The 19,254-nt window shown below is 39.2% G+C and overlaps 1 protein-coding gene and 1 long non-coding RNA gene across 3 annotated transcripts; both read right to left on the bottom strand.

Moving 5' to 3' along the window:
* Window positions 1-6,735: 6,735 nt before the first annotated feature.
* Window positions 6,736-7,672, bottom strand: LOC133391777 (uncharacterized). Of its 2 annotated transcripts, none has more exons than XR_009765246.1 (4): window positions 7,594-7,672; window positions 7,387-7,532; window positions 7,133-7,242; window positions 6,736-7,002 (listed from the first exon to the last, which is right to left on the bottom strand). It is a non-coding gene; the product is annotated as an uncharacterized LOC133391777 (long non-coding RNA). The 2 variants fall into 2 exon arrangements; XR_009765245.1 differs by having other exon boundaries at window positions 7,133-7,238.
* Window positions 7,673-10,517: 2,845 nt separating this feature from the next.
* On the bottom strand, window positions 10,518-13,582 carry LOC133391706 (uncharacterized). Its single transcript, XM_061647477.1, has 4 exons — window positions 13,451-13,582; window positions 11,477-11,903; window positions 11,102-11,409; window positions 10,518-11,037 (listed from the first exon to the last, which is right to left on the bottom strand). Exons 1-4 carry the CDS (start codon window positions 13,578-13,580, stop codon window positions 10,901-10,903), a joined length of 1,002 nt encoding a protein of 333 aa, XP_061503461.1. The 5' UTR covers window positions 13,581-13,582; the 3' UTR covers window positions 10,518-10,900.
* Window positions 13,583-19,254: the final 5,672 nt, after the last annotated feature.

Raw genomic sequence — 19,254 nt, 5'->3', positions numbered from 1 at the left:
TGTCCGTCCTACCTTAGAATTCGCTAGTATTATTTGGACTCCGACACAGCAATATTTAATAGATAGGCTAGAATCGGTTCAACGTAAGCTCACTCGTTCATTGTTTTACCGTCTCCCGTGCTCTCGTAATTCTGTTTGTCCCTCTTACCGTACAAGGTGCCTGTTATTTGGACTAGAACCACTGCAACATAGAAGAAAGACGGCACAGTGCTTATTTATACACAAACTTGTTACCGGATCCTTAGACGCCCCGTCAATTCTGAGTAAATTGAACTTTCAGGCCCCCAGTAGAATCTTAAGAACCAGGTCATTATTTAACATAGAATTCAGATCGACTAATTTTGGATCTAACGATCCTTTATTAAAAATGATAAGTGCCTATAACTCGCTAGGAAACAATGTCGACTTGAACTCAAACTTAAACAATTTACGGACCTTTTTACATAACTTAATATGACGCTTCCACAGTTTATGTTTTTTTTTTATTTTTATTTGGTTGATTGACAGTTAAACTTGTTATGTTTTTTGATGCGTTTTTGTTAGCACTGTTCTTTAGCATTAACTATAGAAATAAGTATGTTATGTAAGCTTATGCCAGCTGGATAACTTTCGGAATAAATAATAATAATAATAATAATAATAATAATAATTCTTCCCCCGGACTGGATAAGATTAGGAGTAGTCTTCTCCGAAACCTTTCAGACGTGGCGAAGAAGCGGATATTGATGATATTTAACAAAATGATAGATCTCAATATAGTCCCGCAAGAATGGAGAGAGGTGAAAGTAGTCGCCATCTTGAAACCCGGCAAACCGTCATCAGAGCACGGGTCTTATAGACCTATATCCCTACTATCGTGCTTGCGCAAATTGTTCGAGAGGATGATTCTTTTTCGATTGGACAACTGGTTGGAGTCTAACAACTTGTTGTCCAGTACCCAATTTGGTTTCCGCAAAGGTAAGGGTACAAACGATTGCTTAGCGCTTCTAGTTTCAGAAATAGAGCTGGCACATACTCGTAAAGAGATGTTGGCCTCTGTATTTCTAGATATAAAAGGGGCATTTGACTCAGTATCGATTAGCATACTAGGTCAAAAACTTCAAAACGCGGGGTTAAGTCCTAAACTAAACACTTACCTTTGCAACCTCCTTTCTGAAAAAGCAGTGAATTTCGATAATGGTCTCGCTCAAACAAGACGGATCAGTTATTTTGGACTACCACAAGGGTCCTGTTTGAGCCCCATTTTATACAACTTTTATGTAAATGATATCGATTCATGTCTCGCCCCAAACTGCAACCTAAGGCAATTGGCAGACGACGGTGTTGTGTCAGTCGCTAGCAACGACATCGTAGATCTTCAAAACCCTTTGCAAACCACGCTGAACAATCTGGAAGCGTGGTCAAACAACCTAGGTATCGAGTTTTCCCCAGAAAAAACTGAAATGCTTATTTTTTCATTTCACTACGATACACCAAAAAATAGGCGTGAGAACGTGTACAAACCAAAGTTTGACATATATTTATATGGAGAAAAAATCACGATTGCCCAAACTTTTAGATACCTAGGGGTTTGGTTTGACAGCAAAAATGTGTGGAGGTCACATATAGAACAACTGGCAAGAAAATGTGCCAAAAGAATTAACTTCCTCCGAACAGTCACGGGATTCTGGTGGGGTGCACACCCACTAGATCTCCTAAGAGTGTATAAGACAATGATTTTATCCGTCTTGGAATATGGTTGCATATGCTTCCATTGGGCATCCAAGACGCATTTAATAAAACTAGAACGCATACAATATCGTTGTCTTAGAATTGCGCTGGGATGTATGAAATCCACCCATAATATGTCCCTAGAAGTGATGTCTGGAGTGATGCCGCTAAAACTACGTTTTGAACAATTATCGCTTCGCCTTCTACTTCGTTCCACAGTATCTAATCCACTAGTGATTGATAATTTCAAATCCCTACAAGAGGCAGGTTCTAACTGCAAAATCATGAAGATATATCAGGATTTTGTATCTTTACAGGCTAACCCTAGTGCTTCACAAGCAATCAGCTGCGCCAATCTACCGGAGTCCTACAATTCCCTTTTGGTAACTGATTCCTCTTTGCAAGAGGAAACAAAGAACATACCAAACGATCTTCGCTGGAGGACAATTCCCAGCATTTTTGTGAACAAGTATGGCCATCCCAACGAAAAACAATATTTTACGGACGGATCCTTTTCAGACGTGGGCACGGGCTTTGGTGTATATAATACATCCAAACAAGCCTTCTTCAAATTGAGACAGCCATGCTCAATATTTGTCGCAGAGTTGGCTGCCATATTTTACGCGTTGCTTCTAATAAGCGCGAGCCCTCCGGATCAATATTATATATTCACTGACAGTCTCAGTGCTGTCGAAACTTTGAAATCCGTGGAGGCGATAAAGAGCTCTGATTACTTTATTAAAAAAAATTCTAGAAACACTAAGCTCTCTGTTCAATAAAGCGTTTCGAATATCGCTTGTCTGGCTACCTGCTCATTGCGGAATCCCTGGCAATGAGAGGGCAGATCTCTTGGCCAAACGAGGCGCCTCTGAGGGCGATTCCTTTGAACGATCGATTCAGTCTCACGAATTCCTCCGCTTCCCACAGCAATTATGCATGGCTCGTTGGCAGAGCATGTGGGATGCCGATGATCTCGGGAGATTTCTTTACTCCATCTCTCCTAGGGTGACACAACGTCCTTGGTTTCAAAGCCTACAGGCAGATCGTGGATTCATTCGCATGACATCAAGACTCATGTCAAACCACTATGCGATGAATGCACATCTACAACGTATAGGGATCGTCGATACAAATGTATGTAGCTGTGGCAAAGGATTCCACGACATCGACCACGTCATATGGTCATGTGTGGAGTTTGAAACAACAAGACCCGCACTACTATCGACGGTTCAAGCAATAGGGAGGAACCCTGAAGTCCCAATACGTGACATCCTTGGTCAAAGGGACTACGAATACGCGAGAATTCTGCACAGATATGCTAAGGAGGTTGGCATCACCTTGTAATCACGTACCGAACTTACATGTTTAGAGACCCAATAAATGTATAGGTATGATCATGTATGACTTAGGGTGTATGAGCGTTCGTGTGCATGGGTAGGTGTATGCATGGGTGTGCGTGTGTGCATGTGGATTTTCTTTATATCCACATCTACACACGCGTAGCCGTGTGGACACTTATTAGTGTTCTCGCGCGTACATATTTACCCGGTTATGTATTATTGTACCTATTAGCATATTTGTTAGCAGTAATCTTAGTGTGTAGTATATTGTCTACGTTGTATGTTAAATTATGTTTAGTGATCCTCGGGCAGTCTGAACACATAACCGACGGTTGGGGCAGAAGCTTACCACCATGACGAGCTCAGAGTGGTGATTTAGAACAACCAAGCCATCGCGGAGCACTAGACAACCCGGATGCTGGAAACCATCGCTCACCTAACACCTGTAAAATACGGTGTCGATGCCATATACACTAAATCCCTGCTCCCTTGGATGGGAATACTGGAATTCCCCATAGACACTATGGAAAGAGAACGGCTGGCATACAACAGAATCCGAGCCCACCCGGAATAAGGTGCACAAAGCCGAGCAAGGAAATGTGCTTCGGCCAGCCCATAGATATTAAGAAATACAATAGAACCAACAATGTTAGATTTAAGTCTAGTCCATAATGATACGGCCAACCAGGCCGTCCTTACGAGAAATAAAAAAAAAAAATGAAACGGAAGTGAAAATTATACAATATGCCGATGATTTTGCATTGATTTTACAAAATAGAGATCCTCAAAAACTGAAACATAGCATGCAAAAGACGTTAAATAATTTTATCGAAATAACTGATCGACTACAACTACCGATAAACCCGGAAAAGACCAAATTTATGATTTTTAACAACAAAGTTCGTAACGTACAGATCAGGATAAGAAACAGAAGCATAGAAAAGGTAAACATATATAAGTATCTAGGGATATGGCTAGATTCAAACTTAACATGTAGGAAACACATAGAAGACATCAAAACAAAAACCCAAAAAAGGTTACAACTAATGAGAAGGATATGCCACTATCGAAATAAACTGAGTCCAAACAAAACGATACTAATACACAGAAGCTTTATAAGGACCAAATTAGAACAAGGATGCACATTTATTAGAAATTCAAGAAAAGGACTACTGAAAGGACTGAATATTATTGAAAATCAGTCATTAAGAAAAGTGACAGGCTGTACAAAAACAACGCCAATACCAACGCTGATGGCAATAGCAGCAGAAGTACCGCTACATATTAGAGCAGATTATCTGGCGAGTAATGAAAAAATCAAAGAAATAGCGTACTCTAAAATCCACAAACAGTTTTTTATTTATTTTTTTTCTAGTTGTTTTTTTCTAGTTGTAAAAACAACTACAGTCTAACAATAAAAAAATAACTTACTGGGAAAATATAATAGATCAAAATAAAGAAATCATAAAGGAAATGGACAAAATAGTTATTAACGATCAAATAAACGAAATAAAAATCAGATGCAAGTCCCTAGAAAACATATCCAAGAATTCACTATCAGGAAGAGTTTTTTTGCAACAATTATACCGACAAGAAATAGAAAAACTACAAGAAAAAAACACAATTATATACACCGACGGAAGTAAAACTCAGGATAATTGTGGTATTGGAATTTATATACAATCTCATAATCATGAAACTAGAAACTGCTCTATAAGCGTTAAACTAAAACACAATACAGGTATAACTTCGGTTGAGATAAAAGCAATAGAAAAGGCGCTAGAAATAGCAGAACAAAAACACATTTCAAATCCAATCATATACACAGACAGTCAAGCAGCCTGCAATATTATTCAAAGAGAACAATATAGCAACAAAATAGAAAAAACAATATACAACATAATAAAAAGATGCCACACACTCAATGCAGAAATAAAATGGATACCGGGACATATAGATATAAACGGAAATGAAAGGGCAGATGAGTTAGCTAAGAGGGGAATATCATCGAATATCGTGGAAAACAACAAATTACGCATGGTAGATATAAAAAACATACTAAAACAAAAAATGATAACACAAACAAAGGAGTGGTACAGACTAGAAGTAGAGAAGAGAGGAAAAAAAAATTTTGAGTATCAAAAGTAATTTGAGGAAAACCCGTGGCACACTAACATAGCAATCACGGCTATTGAAACAAAAATCACCAACAGAATATTAGCCGGGCATGATCTATCAAAACATTGGTTGAGTGTTATGAGAATAGTGGAAGACGGCAACTGTGAAGAGTGTGGAGTGCCCGAAACCGGGAAACATCAATTATTCTACTGTAAAAAACTAACAAAAGAAAGAGAAGAACAATCAAACATCACAGAAGAAATATTTAAAGCACAGTGGAAAGACAAAACGGGGAAAATGATCAAGGAAATAACAAAATTTATACAAAAGGCAAAAATAATATTTTAATTTTGTAGCTGTGATACCAAAAAACGTAGGCATTGTAAAAATTATAAGAGTCAAATAAGAAAACGAGTATATGACTCTAGGAGTCGAAAACCCTCATAGAGTGGTATATCTTTGAATATGCGTTGGCCTCAACCATAGAAGATTGTAACCCACTCGCCAAAATAAAGAAGAAGAAGAAGAACTATGTGAATATTATTGAATTAGTATTGGCACATGCAAGCACCATTTGTGTTCAAGAAGCTCAATCGAACGCGTATGTTTTTCAGATACATTTGAAAAATAAAAATGCAACGTAGTTTCAAAGGAAACCCGCCACCGTTAAAATATTTTAATGAGGTATCATCACAACGGCAGGTCTGCGATGTACCGTGCAAAGTTTTAACGGTGACTAACAATTCACCCTCCTCCGCGCATTTCCATACATTGGATGCTTCATCGAAAAATCAGCAGGCGAAGGTGTCCCGTGGCGTTACTGAGCCGCCCCCCTTGGCCTTTTTTGGCGGTGAAACATCGCAATGTGCAGTGGAGAATCGTAACTTACAACGAGTGTCCAGTAATGTTGTGTATGAACCACCTGTGTTGGCCTTTTTTGACGGTGTTTATAATCAATCTGCGGCGATAAACGACAGCACGTCATCATTATCCTGCGTTGACGTCCGTGAACCATCTCCGGCAATTGCGAAAGATAAAATTGTCGAGAGAGCTGTGGAAAACCATCCTACGGAGACATTTGGCAACATTGACGTCGATGAACCTCCTCCGTTGGCCTTTTTCGATGGTCTCTCTGTACAAGCAGCAGTGGAAAGGAACCGCTCGGCAGTGGAAAGGATTGCATCCATCGCTGCTGACCGTCGGTGATTTCCACTGGCCACTGTTGAACTATCATCGCATAATCCGCGTCTTGATGCCATTCAGGATAGTCATGCGGTTGAAGCACCGCAGCTATTATCGCCAGCAACATGCTCAATAGAGTTGAACCGTGGAGCTTCAAGCGAAAATAACAATACTGTGGAGAGAGAAATTTGCATCACATGCTGCGCACAGCTGGACACATTGTCGAAACAGTTAAAAGAACATAACATGCATTTGTATAAGCTAACGAAAGCTGTTATCCACAATAATGTTAAAAATAAGTCCTTTACCTGTCCAAATTGCTCTGCTAGTAGTGCTAGTTGTTCTTCGAAAGAGACTGTCGATGAATCGCCAAGACCGGCTGAAATTGAAAACAAAGAAGCGTTAGACAATTTTGAACGATTGTTGAGCGATAAAAGTAATTTTATCGCTACTGCTAAAAGAATATCTAATTCCCTTGCTTCTGTTACTCCAGAAAATCGAATGAACGATGCAGAAATAAAATTATTTAGTGCCACTTTCTTATGTAAGTGCAGCTGGCTGGGCGGAGGTAAAAGTAGTGCCAAGATCCCAATGGGCCAGTACAAACACGTGCATCGCCTTCTAATGGTCATTGGTAAAACTTCTGATGTAACTGTAACGTTGGAAAACGCAAAACTGTTTTTGAAATCAAAAGTATGGAATGCAAAGAGCCGTCTCGCATGCAAGAATATACGAAAGAGCGTTGTTCGTAAGCGAAATAAAAAGAATAAATAAATACATACCACCATTCTTTTTCCTTACGTCAACCTGTGTGATGAACGTTATTCAATGTTGTGTTTCTTCGCCTTCCTCTTTTTGTCTTTGCAACATAATTGCTTTCGTCCGGCTCTGGCTTACACATGCAAATAAAAAATAATGTAAAAATATGTTAACGTAATATGACTTCATACCCAATAGCAACACTGTACTAAAACGATTACCATAGAATGGTACACTAATGCAGTGTCTTAATCCAATATATATAAAGTATTCTTACCTTGATGAGTTCGCGTGACACAAATTTTTAACGAGGCGGAAGTCCTGCTTGTTTGGTTCCACCAAATAGTATGCCATCTTGTTGTTGAATTTATGTAAACCGTTTAGTGTGTCTGACGGTAGCATTGTGCCTGTGCATTTTGTGTTCTGTAAATTTCAAATAATAACGTTAGCAATGGTAACAATCATATCTTACCAATTAACTTACCTTTTTGTGAAGTGTTTGCCTTGCCTGTTTGATAACGTCGTTTGTGGATGTGATGCTCAAAAAAGTTTTTATAATCTACATTGCTATTTTTACTATTGTTATGTCGATTACACGGTTTAACGCAAAAGTTGATGTTGGGTAGAGTAATACATAGTAATATAACTGAGGCTTTGTCATGTGACATATCCTGGCCTCAGGGCAATTAGCCATTTAAGTTATATGCACATTATATGAAATGCAGTTGGTTATATTTTGTGCTCAAATTGCACAACATATACTTCCTATGAAAAGCTTTATCATCAGCCATCCGTGTGTAGTAATCAACTTTACATAACTAAATGCTCTCTAGTGTGATCTACGAAAGAGAATTCCTAAGTTTTGTGTGTATTATTTTATATTTTATGTTATATATATTATACCAATTGAGTAAGGTTAAAACCTTACTTCGACTAAACTATGGTTCTTTGTCATGGCTAAGTAAAAATGAACGAATTTAGATGACGTGGAAAGGTATGTTTACCAAAAAAAAAACATGGTGCTGAAGTAAATAGCAAAACGAATTCATTGGCAATATTTTACAACACATCATTCTATGGTTCAAGCCCCGTATGGACTGACCTACTCGTAGCAAAGACTGACTATCATGCTGCGTGGTACTTTATAAGCCTCGTAAGCCGTAGCTATGCCATATACAATAAAAGGAACGTGCTGATCGTTCCGCCAAATAGAAGAAAAAAATCATTTTCACTGGCAACCAACTATGGTACTAGAGGTATACAAATAGTTCAATCAATCTAATCTAAATTCACATTACAATAGTATCGCTAAGACTACTACTACTACTAAAAAGTTCGAAGTAAGCTTAAATGTAAACGTAAAATTACATCTTAAACCTACTTACTCAACCTAAAGAAAAGAAAATTCAACCTAAACTTAAACTAACCTATAAAAAAATCAATATAGTTAAAAAAAAGGAAAATAAAAACTAGGTGCCATGTCAGCCGCAGGCACCATTGCCTGCCTTTTATATAACAGGCCAACAGAAAAAAGCACAATTTATAATTGATTGTGCAAAAAAAAAACAAACACACAAAACAAAACCCCAACCCGCTTTGTTCCATTAACCACGGGGAAAAGGCAGCTCGCCTGGAGGAGGCCTGAAACGGATACGCAGTGTCCAGCACGGCAAACATGTCCTAACATTGCCCGTAGTGCTGTTAAAAAGGTCGTCCCCCCCCCCCCCCCCCCCCCCCCTTAATATTAGCTTTGTCCACGTTCTCGTCCATGTCACAGATGGATGGGCACGAATTATCCGGAGTTTCGGTGGAAGTTTACCTGTAACAAGAGGAAAAATTAGACCAACTACTTTATGCAATTTCATTAATTTTTTACTTACCATGTGCAACCACACGTCGTCTTCGAGGGAGTCGTGGAGGCAATTTTTTTCTATTGAAGGGAGGAAATTAATCAGGAATAAAGGTGTGGAGAAGAGGAAAAAAGGCTATGGCGGAAGGAGTTGTTGAGTTTGGTGAAGGATCAATGGGAGGGAGATTAAGAGGACGAGTGGGTTGCTTCACTGCAACCATTTTGCATCTGATTGCAGTCCATGGAACCTCCACTACCACAGCCGGCGCGTTTTCCATCGTTTGGTAAACGTGGATCTCAGCAGAAGACATTAGTGCAATTGTAATGAGTTCGGATAATGTTACTTCGAGTACCGTCGCGGTAGGTCAGTGTTTCGCTGACATGAGCCGAGGTGGAATAAAACTTCGTTCGAGCGGACTTTCGACACTTGATCGTCCAGGCGATCATAGAAACCTTTAGGAGGTTTCCCTAACTGGAAACGTTGGAGTTTAGAAGCCTTACCTTGGGAAGGGGGACATAACTAAACTCTTGAAATAAGTTGGAAGGCGAAGATTTTAGGCAGCGTAATGTCCTATCTTGACAGTCCGAACGAATCTGACTTGCCATGATCGGAGTTGGTTTTATTTATACTCAAATGAAGTTAAGGGTTTCTCACATTTGGTTCCGGGTTGTATGTTGGAAAGTTATTGTTTTCACTCAGCTAGTTACGTTTGTCTTTTGTTGACAAGAACGATGGTTCTTGTCACTAAGTTCCTATTTTGGGTTTAATGCATATACTGTTCCTGCTTTGGGTTACATACTGTTCCTGCTTGTGTTGTGCGTTTCGGTTGTTTTTGATATGTGTGTCACATCTGTTATTTGTTAGAATGGACGGCCTGGACTCTTCCGGTTGCGTTGCTATGGTATGATCTGATTTGCTGAATGAGTTATAATGAATGTGTTACAATGGTGTGGTTTGGCTTTCCAAAGTGTGTTACAATGTGTCTATAGCTGATAGTGTGTATTATAATAAGTTGTGTATAGTAGATATGCCACACAATAACACCGCCTTCTGCTGAGATCTCGTAAAGCGTGGCCATGGTTAAAAACCGGATCCCAACTACGGTGATATCGTGCGAGCTTGATGTTTTCGCACTCAAAAATTTTACTATGCCATTGTCCTTGGTCAAAAACCATTGGTCTTGAAATTTTGGCAGCAAGACAAAATCGGCGGTCACATGTAGACCGACACCATTTGCCTTCAACATCGGATACTGTGGAGCTGGCGGGGTAGCAACCAGATGAAGGCTCATTAGATCGCTTGATCTGTTTGCAATTTGCTCCACACATTTCGTGCCCGCTCGGACCCAGCGTGGAAAATTTTGCAAAAAGTTTTCTGTTGCGTAGGCCGAAAAATCGTCGAGCGCTCCAAATTTTTCAACATCTTTATAAATGTGAACGAGAAGGTGGATGTTGCTTGTTAAATATTTTCGACCGTAGACTTGGCCGAAATTCTTCACAAATATGCGAAGATAATCTCGAGAACGGAGTCACAAGTGCTGATGAAATTTGGTCGAAAAAATTGTCACAGCACTAAAGTAGAGCAGGAAGTGACCATAGGCGATTGGATCAACCAGGTCCTTCAGAACCACAACTGATGCATAATGTAGATAGCTACGCCACTCGGTAGCTTTCCAAAAGGCGTGATATCTGAGAAGCCGAAATGATCGATGGATCTCAGTAGGAAGCTTTGTCTGCATTAAAAATTTAGACGCAGCTTCCATTAGGAGAGGTGTCCACTTTTTATTACGGGGAAATTTACCGAACATAAATCCCCGTTGCATAAAACGTGTACACCCCTCGTCACACAGGTGTTCACGCTCCGACGTGGGAGCGTTATCGACTAAATCAAAATTATCTAATTCTTCCAAAGGTGTACGCCACTCCTGATGATGGTTCAATATTACTCTACCACGAAACCCTTCGTCCGTACGAAGGGGAGCATCGACGGAATCAAAAATAATTTTTTTCCCTCTTCACACCACTCGCCATGGCAAGTGCACTTTAAACAACTGTCGTATCCGTTGTGGTTCGTCGTTGCTAAAAATAAAATATATATTGTACTTAGCTAAATTGTTTACGATAATGTTATATACTTCCTTACCTAATATGAACGCTCGAGCCGGTGTATCAGCGATAAAATTGCGTACCCGAAACTGCAACGTTTTATCGCCGATGGTCAAGCCTCCTCGCTGAATGATATTAAAATCATTCACTAGCGGCCGCAAAAATTCTTCCACACTTGCCGGCTTTGTATGGGCACTATATGCGGCCACCAACATGAGTGGAAGCTTAGGCAAGTCTACCGCTTTCACCAGAATAGGCCAGACCTGGGTCGGCCCACCCTTATGTAGCGGTAGCCCGTCGACCGATACGTCTAACTTGAAAGGATCGTCTCGGGGTTCGACGTTTCTATAAATAATAATATAAAGGATTTTTTGTAGCAATTGAAACATAACTAAAAACATAATATACTTACTCAAAATACTTGGTCAGGACTGGCGATAATCCTCCGTACCAAAAGTCACCTCCCCCGATTTTATAAATGCTGCCAGCAGCACGGGGAGGTGTTCGCACCAAAGTCCGGCTATCTTTTGGAAGAGTGGCATCTACCTTCTTCCGTAGGATCGCCAGTAGCATATTGACCACCGAACGGGGGAGCTGACTCTTAATTGCAAAGAATCTAAGACAATCCAACAAACTTAGATGGTCAAAGATCTCATAAGAGTCATTCTCATCGGAAGCGCCGTGATAAAAATCGTCGCTGTCCTCCCCGTTCGGATAATGTTCCCCGTGGTCGAAATCATCAGCATCATCCGCGACGTTTTCAGCACTTGTTCCGGCAGTGCTTGATGTCGTAGCTTGGCCTTGCGGCACTTCTGGAACCGTTTCGTCATCCGAAAAGTCTTTATTGGGAAGATAATTTATAATCAACAGTATAATTAAATAAAAGACATGTAAAACAATTACAACGTTTCTTTCGAACTTGTTAAAGTCGGATTTTGTTAATAAGGAAACAAATCACTTGCTGTGTGTACATATTTTTTAAAAATTTATTTATTCGAATTATAGTACGAATATAGTTTATATGATGAACGCTGTATTATCGAATATTTGTTTTCTGCTTTCCGATCCGACATTTGAATTGTTGATTAGGTGTTTCCCGTCGCCACACTACAATGGCTACCTGCAATAATAGGAACGGACCAATTTTTGCCCGATTGACCAGTGCAACAAATAATGTATTTGATCATGATCGCACGGTTTTTAATTTACACTTGGATGGTTGTCAACCGCAATGATTTGTTAAAGGCTTTTTAGAATTTATGGTATGAGAAGCAGGATAGTCAGTTCTGGTTTCGTACGGATAGTCAAGAATCGATTCACGTCCGGTCTTGTGGCATTTGCCATGGTGAACCTGTGGAAACCTTATCCGTTTTGCCAGTCTGAACCACTTTTCTTACCCTGCGCTACTGCTCTTAGCCACTTATCTAAGCCTTTTTTTATATTTTTTTTTTGTGCAACACAATTAGCCCTGCCCTGCTTATAGGATGCTCGGCTCATACGGTCCTTAAACCCATGACGGGCATGTTCATAGGTCGTGCTCTTGACGACTAGCGGCAACATTAAATGAATAATGTTTTTTCAAAACTAATTTTTGTTTTGAAACACTTCTTCTTATTTTAATTGACGCATGCGACCTGCGCGGTCATGCTGGACTATTTAAGCTGTTGATACATAATTAGTACCACGCAGCCGGATGGTCAGTCCGGCTACGGAAGGACGGTTCATACGTGGCTTGAACCCATGAGGGGCATGTTGTTAAGTCGAGCGAATTGACGACTGTACCACTGGACCGCCCTTTTGAAACACATTTTTACACATTCACTGAACACTTAACACATTTACCACACTGAACACCGACATTGAAGGCAATTGTATGACGATTATAAATACAAAATATAATGTAATTGATTCGCATTTTTTTTCTCATTCCGTTTTTCACACCGCGGCTTTTTGACACACGCACATAAATCCCGAGTATGATAATAAGTTTTTTTTCTTGCACCGTTTCGCACATAGATATTTTTATTTTAGTGCCCTTAAATCAATGAACATTATTCTTATTCTTCTTCTTTTGAAACAACAACCGCTGCCGGTCAAGGCCTAGCTGTACCCACTTAGTGAAGTGGGCTTCTTGACTTTCAGTGACTTATTGTTACCATAGCAGGATAGTCAGTCCTACGTATGGGGGCACGGTCTATTCGGGGCTTGAACCCATGACGGGCATGTTGTTAAGTTGTATGAGTTGACGACTGTATCACCAGACCGGCTCGACCGCTTTTGTATCGAAATTTTTTTCACCGAATTATACTGCACTTTTTATATAATGTTCAATATTATAAGCATATCATGTTATGACAAATAACCACTCACTTGCTTTTTTACTTACCCATGTTTGGCAGCGGGACAAACCCATCGTTTGCCTCTTGGAGAGCTTCCTGGTTCGAGAGTTCAATCTCGTCCATCATTTTATGGCACTTTGCATAAAAATGCCCAGTTTTGCTGCAATTTTGCGACATTTTAACACTTTGCTAACACACTTGTCTTAAACACTTGAAAAAACTTGCACTTGGCACTTGGCGATAACGAAGAGAACGAGTTAGAGTCGGCAAATTTTCAAATGGCTTCCATGCAATTAGATCCGAGGTAAATGCTATAAATGGTTTGCCTTACGTTTCATTACAAATAGGAAATAAAATTGCTAAAATTTTAGTTGACAGCGGGTCCAATAAAAATTTCATTTCACCTGAAATGGTGAGTGATTCTACAATCCATAAATGTAATACAGTTACAATAACAAACACCATTGGCAAGCACAAGACGAACAAAAAATTCACATGTAATATTTTTGATACAGACACAAAATTCTACCTTTATAAATTCCATGATTATTTTGATGGCATATTAGGGTACGAAAGCTTATCAAAATTAGAAGCAATTCTAGATTGCAAAAACAACAAGCTGATCTTCCCCAATACAACGATAGATTTGTGTATCCGAAAAATGGGTCGCGATAAGCAGACAGTTCACGCACACACTGTAAGGCATATTAAAGTTCCTGTTGCCCAATACAATGGAAGCGTATTTTTGCCAAGAGATATTAGGATTAGTGATGTGGTCATACCTTCTGGTTTGTATGAAGCTGAAAATGGATACATCATAGCTCTTGCTAGTAATTTTGGACAAAAAGCTGAATTTTATTGGACCAAACCAGCTACTACAACGGGTAATAAACTTTCATGTACTAGCAACGTAAAACACAGAATAGATACTACAGATGAAATTCCGGTCCATAGTAAATCGTACAGATACCCTCACATACACAAAGCAGAGGTAGATAAACAAATTAACGAATTGCTTGTGGACGGTATAATTCAGCATTCTTTGTCACCGTGGACATCACCAATTTGGGTTGTGCCAAAAAAACCTGATTGTACTGGTAAAAAGAGATGGAGAATCGTAGTTGATTATCGCAAATTGAACGAGAAGACGATCAGCGATAAATTCCCCATCCCGAACATTGAGGAGATTTGAGATAAGCTTGGTCGTAGTGTTTACTTTACTACGTTAGACCTCAAGTCGGGATTTAATCAAATCGAAGTCGAAGAAAAAGATAGACCGAAAACTGCATTCAATACTGATAAAGGTCACTTCGAATTCATTCGCATGCCTTTTGGGCTTAAAAACGCTCCATCTACGTTTCAGAGGGCAATGAACGCCATTCTTAACGAATTAATTGGTACGTGCTGTTTAGTGTACTTAGATGATATCATTGTTTTTGACAGTTCTCTTCAACAGCACTTAGAAAATTTAAATAAAGTACTTTCTAGATTAACAACTGCTAATTTAAAAATAGAAATTAACAAATATGAGTTCCTTAGGAAAGAATGTGAGTTTTTGGGTCACATTGTAACTGAAGAAGGAATTAAGCCTAACCCAGTAAAAATAGATAAAATATTGAACTGGCCAATACCTAAAACTACCACACAAATAAAAGCCTTTCTTGGAATTTTAGGCTACTATCGTAAATTTAATAGAGATTTCGCAAAACTTACTAAACCATTAACTAATTGCTTAAAAAAGAATTCCAAAATAGTAATAGATGAAAATTATCTAAATTGTTTCAATGAATGCAAACAGTTGTTAATAACTGATCCAATACTGAAATACCCAGATTTTACCAAAAAATTTATAGTGGAAACAGATGCATGTGATTATGCGTTGGGTGCTGTTATTTCTCAAAAATTTGAGGACGGAAAAGAACATCCAATTGCGTACGCTTCTCGGACTCTAAATGACACCGAATGCAGATATTCCGCAACAGAAAAAGAGCTTTTAGCCATCATCTTTGCCATCAAACATTTTAGGCCTTACGTATATGGCACTAAATTTGAAATTCGAACGGATCATAAACCGTTGCTTTGGCTTCGACAAAAAAACGATTTAAATCGAAATCTGTTACGTTGGAAACTTGAATTGGAGGAATTTGAATTTGATATTAAATATAAAAAAGGAATTTTAAATAACAATGCTCATTCACTATCAAGAATTAATCCAGAAATAAATATAAATTTATCAGAAAGTAAAATGACACAACATTCAGCAGATTCCGATGATAACGATTACATACAAAGTACTGAGAAGCCGTTAAACGAATTCAGAAATCAGATAATCCTAAGAAAAACAAATTCCGAAAGTCAAGAGTTTCTCACATTGTTTCCAAACTATAACAGGACTATTATCGAAAAAACAGATTTCACGCAACCAGTTTTGCTAAATATCCTGAAAGAGTTTACAAGTCCTAAATGCGTAAATGGTAATTATTGTAATACAGATATTCTTTGCTCGCTACAAGAACTTTATAAAAAATATTATGCAAGAGCAAAATCGCTTAAAATTTTGTATACACAATCACTACTAATAGATGTTCCTGATGACTCGGAGCAGGATCAAATAATACAATCTTATCACGATTCAAGCCACCGAGGAATTCTCGAGTCAGTAAACCACATAAAAAGAACATATTTTTTCCCAAATTTAAAACAAAAAGTATCTCAGTACATTAAAGTTTGTCGTTTATGTCAGAAATCGAAATACGACAGACACCCGTATAAAATCAAATTTGAATTAACGGACACACCTTCAAAGCCTCTAGAAATCGTGCATACAGATATCTTTATCATCAAAGATAAACACTACCTCACCTTCTGTGACCGTTTTTCTAGACTTGCTATAGCAATACCTATCCGAACTCGCAATACTGTACATATTAAAAAAGGTATGTCTACATTTATGGCATTAGTAGGAAAACCAGAGTTATTAATATTGGATCAAGAGGCTGCATTTACTTCATCCTTATTAAAATCTTTTCTTGAAGAAAATCACATACAGTACCATCATACCAGCGTAGCTCAGTCTTCATTAAATGGTACAGTTGAGATAGTTCACAGAACATTAAGAGAGCTTCACAATATTTTGTCCAATAAGGAAACCACTAAGGATTTTTAGGAGACCACAAAAATGAATTTAGCTATTTCTATTTACAATGACTCAATACATTCGGAAACAAAATTTAGAATGTAAAATATTAGAAGATAGAAAAGTAACGTTTATAAACGATCAAGGGGAAAAGATTCATAAGGCTAAAGTGAAAAGGAAACATAACTAACTTAACATCTCTATTGAATTCTATTCAATTACTAACAATAGGTTTAAGAATATGAAACATTATAACGTTTACGAAAAAAATTTTTTTTTTTTTATATATTTTGTGTTAAAGCGATAAAGCACAACTAAATCAAATTCAATGGTATACTCCCCATAACGACGATCATACCCCGGTACCAAAATCCATGCGACTTTTCGCTAACGGATTGATTAAATGGCGCCCGATTAGACGATCCGATAGAAGCACTTTTCAGGCTTAACGGATTGAGCGAGATACACCGTCGCGGCGACACGATACATGTTGCATACATGTGTACTACATTTTAAGAGCCCCCCTCGCTTTCTTTCGGATTGCAATGAGTTCAGACACACTTAAAACTTCGTTTAACATATTTCATATTCGTTTTTTATTTTTCACTTTCTTTTCTAAAGTACATTCTTTCATACACACATCCTCCCCCAGGTATTTTTCGAAGAAACTAAAAAAAAAAACTAACGCACACAACTAGATCCGCGAGAGAGTGCGAATCGGCAAAGAAAAAAAAACATACACTCACACACACACACACCTCCTCCTCCCCTTGGTGTTTTTCGCAAAGTGATCCCGTAGAACGTGAACGCAAAAACACACACACAAAGCACGCAGGCAAGCACACACACACCTCACTCCTCCCTCCCCCCCCACGTGTTTTCGCAAGGTGATTCCGTAGGAGATCGCCAAACAGCAAAAGCACACATACACACACATACACAGCCACGCACGCATGCAAGCACACATACACACACATACACAGCCATGCACGCATGCAAGCACACATACACACACATACACAGCCACGCACGCATGCAAGCACACATACACACACACATACACACACACATACACACACACATACACACATACCTACCCCTCCCCCAATCTTGGTGTTTTTCGCAAGGTGATCCCGTAGGATCTCGTTATGCGAAGCGGCAAAAACACACACAGCCACGCACGCAGGCATGCACACACATACACACACATAGACGCGCGCGCGCACGCACGCACGAACGCACGAGGGAGCGTAAAGGTTCTATACGTTGCCGGTCTCCCTCTCCCGTGTTCTCGTTCTCCGAGAAGGCTGATGTGTGCACGTTTGTGCGTGTACCTTTGCCGTCCTGTAAGCTGGAGGATTAGTTCAGCGCTGTTGAAGAAATGAAAGTTAAGAATAAGATTACTCACTCTTTTTTCGTATGCTTTGTGTGTTTTCATAACTTACCTTATTGCAAACAAAATCCGGAATGAATCTCCTCGTTTCGAATATTCCGCATTCGATCACATCCTCGGCGATGCTCGACACCATCAGTGGATGAAAGCAGGAAAAGAAACAAATAAAAGCATCAGTCACCATCAACATCACTTTACCCTCACACTTTTACATCGGTCTATGAGTCTTACCTTTTCAATTTCACCAAAACAAACAGGGATGGAACCAAATCCAGAACACCAAAATCACACACGATTTCTGGAGCAAACCGACACATCCTCCCCCTCCAGTTGTTTGCCACAGACTGACGTGTGTGTGAGCAGCAATGTTCTTGAAGCGGTCAGCAACGGTAAAGCACACACAAGAAGAAGCGAGACGGCTATACGAGTAGCGAATTACGCCACCGCACACACAGCGCGCGTCATAATTTTATGCGCGAAAATCTTGAAATTTAAGTTATTCATGACAAATTGTATCGACATTTTCATACTCTGACGAACTTTTACGAAAGATATGTAAAAACTTAATGTAGTGCAATTAAATTCAGTGCAATATCATTAGCAGAACATAAAATTTTGATATTTGTTTGTAAAGTCAGATCCTAGGAGCTACTACTTTTTTGAACAATAAGTGTAGAAACACAAATTTTGTCTGAGTCCAGAACAGCAACAGGGAAGATGTCGTACGCTGAGTGTGGAGATGTGTGTGTATGTGGTGAACGTTGCCGCGACAAGCGTACTGAAGGATACAACGCGTGTAGGAGGGGGTAAAATCGCTTGGCTCATTGAAAATACAGGCAAAGTTGGCGCGAAGAAAACGCAACACTGCGGATTAGGCATGGGCAAAACGTTTCTTTTCACCGAACGCGAACGAACTAGTTCGCTCACCAAAAAGAACCGAACACGAACGACGATTCTTTCGTTCTTTGTTTCATGAGGTTTTTATTCACAAAGAACGCTCGTTATCTTTTTCATTTACCCACCATAGACGCATACTGTAGCCAAAGAAGTACTCATTCTGCGGTTGTAACCAACCATTTAAAAACATTAAACACTCGGCTGTCTGGTCAACACAATTCATCGCAAAACCGACCAAAAACTAGCATGTAAAAAACTACGAGCAAAAATGTCTCCTGCATATATTGTACCCCATGCCTTATACACACTTAAGGATTCTATTTAAAAAAAAACTACTTAAATATGGATCAACATGATGAGCGCAATCAATTCAGTTCAGTTCATTCGCGAACAATGAATAATCCGTTTGAACGGGCTCGATCTAT

Source organism: Anopheles gambiae, chromosome 2 (genome assembly GCF_943734735.2).
Source record: "Anopheles gambiae chromosome 2, idAnoGambNW_F1_1, whole genome shotgun sequence".
In the NCBI taxonomy this organism is placed as follows: Eukaryota; Metazoa; Arthropoda; class Insecta; order Diptera; family Culicidae; genus Anopheles; species Anopheles gambiae.
Note: the sequence above shows the minus strand (reverse complement) of the source record. Positions and strands in the feature narration are given on the sequence as shown.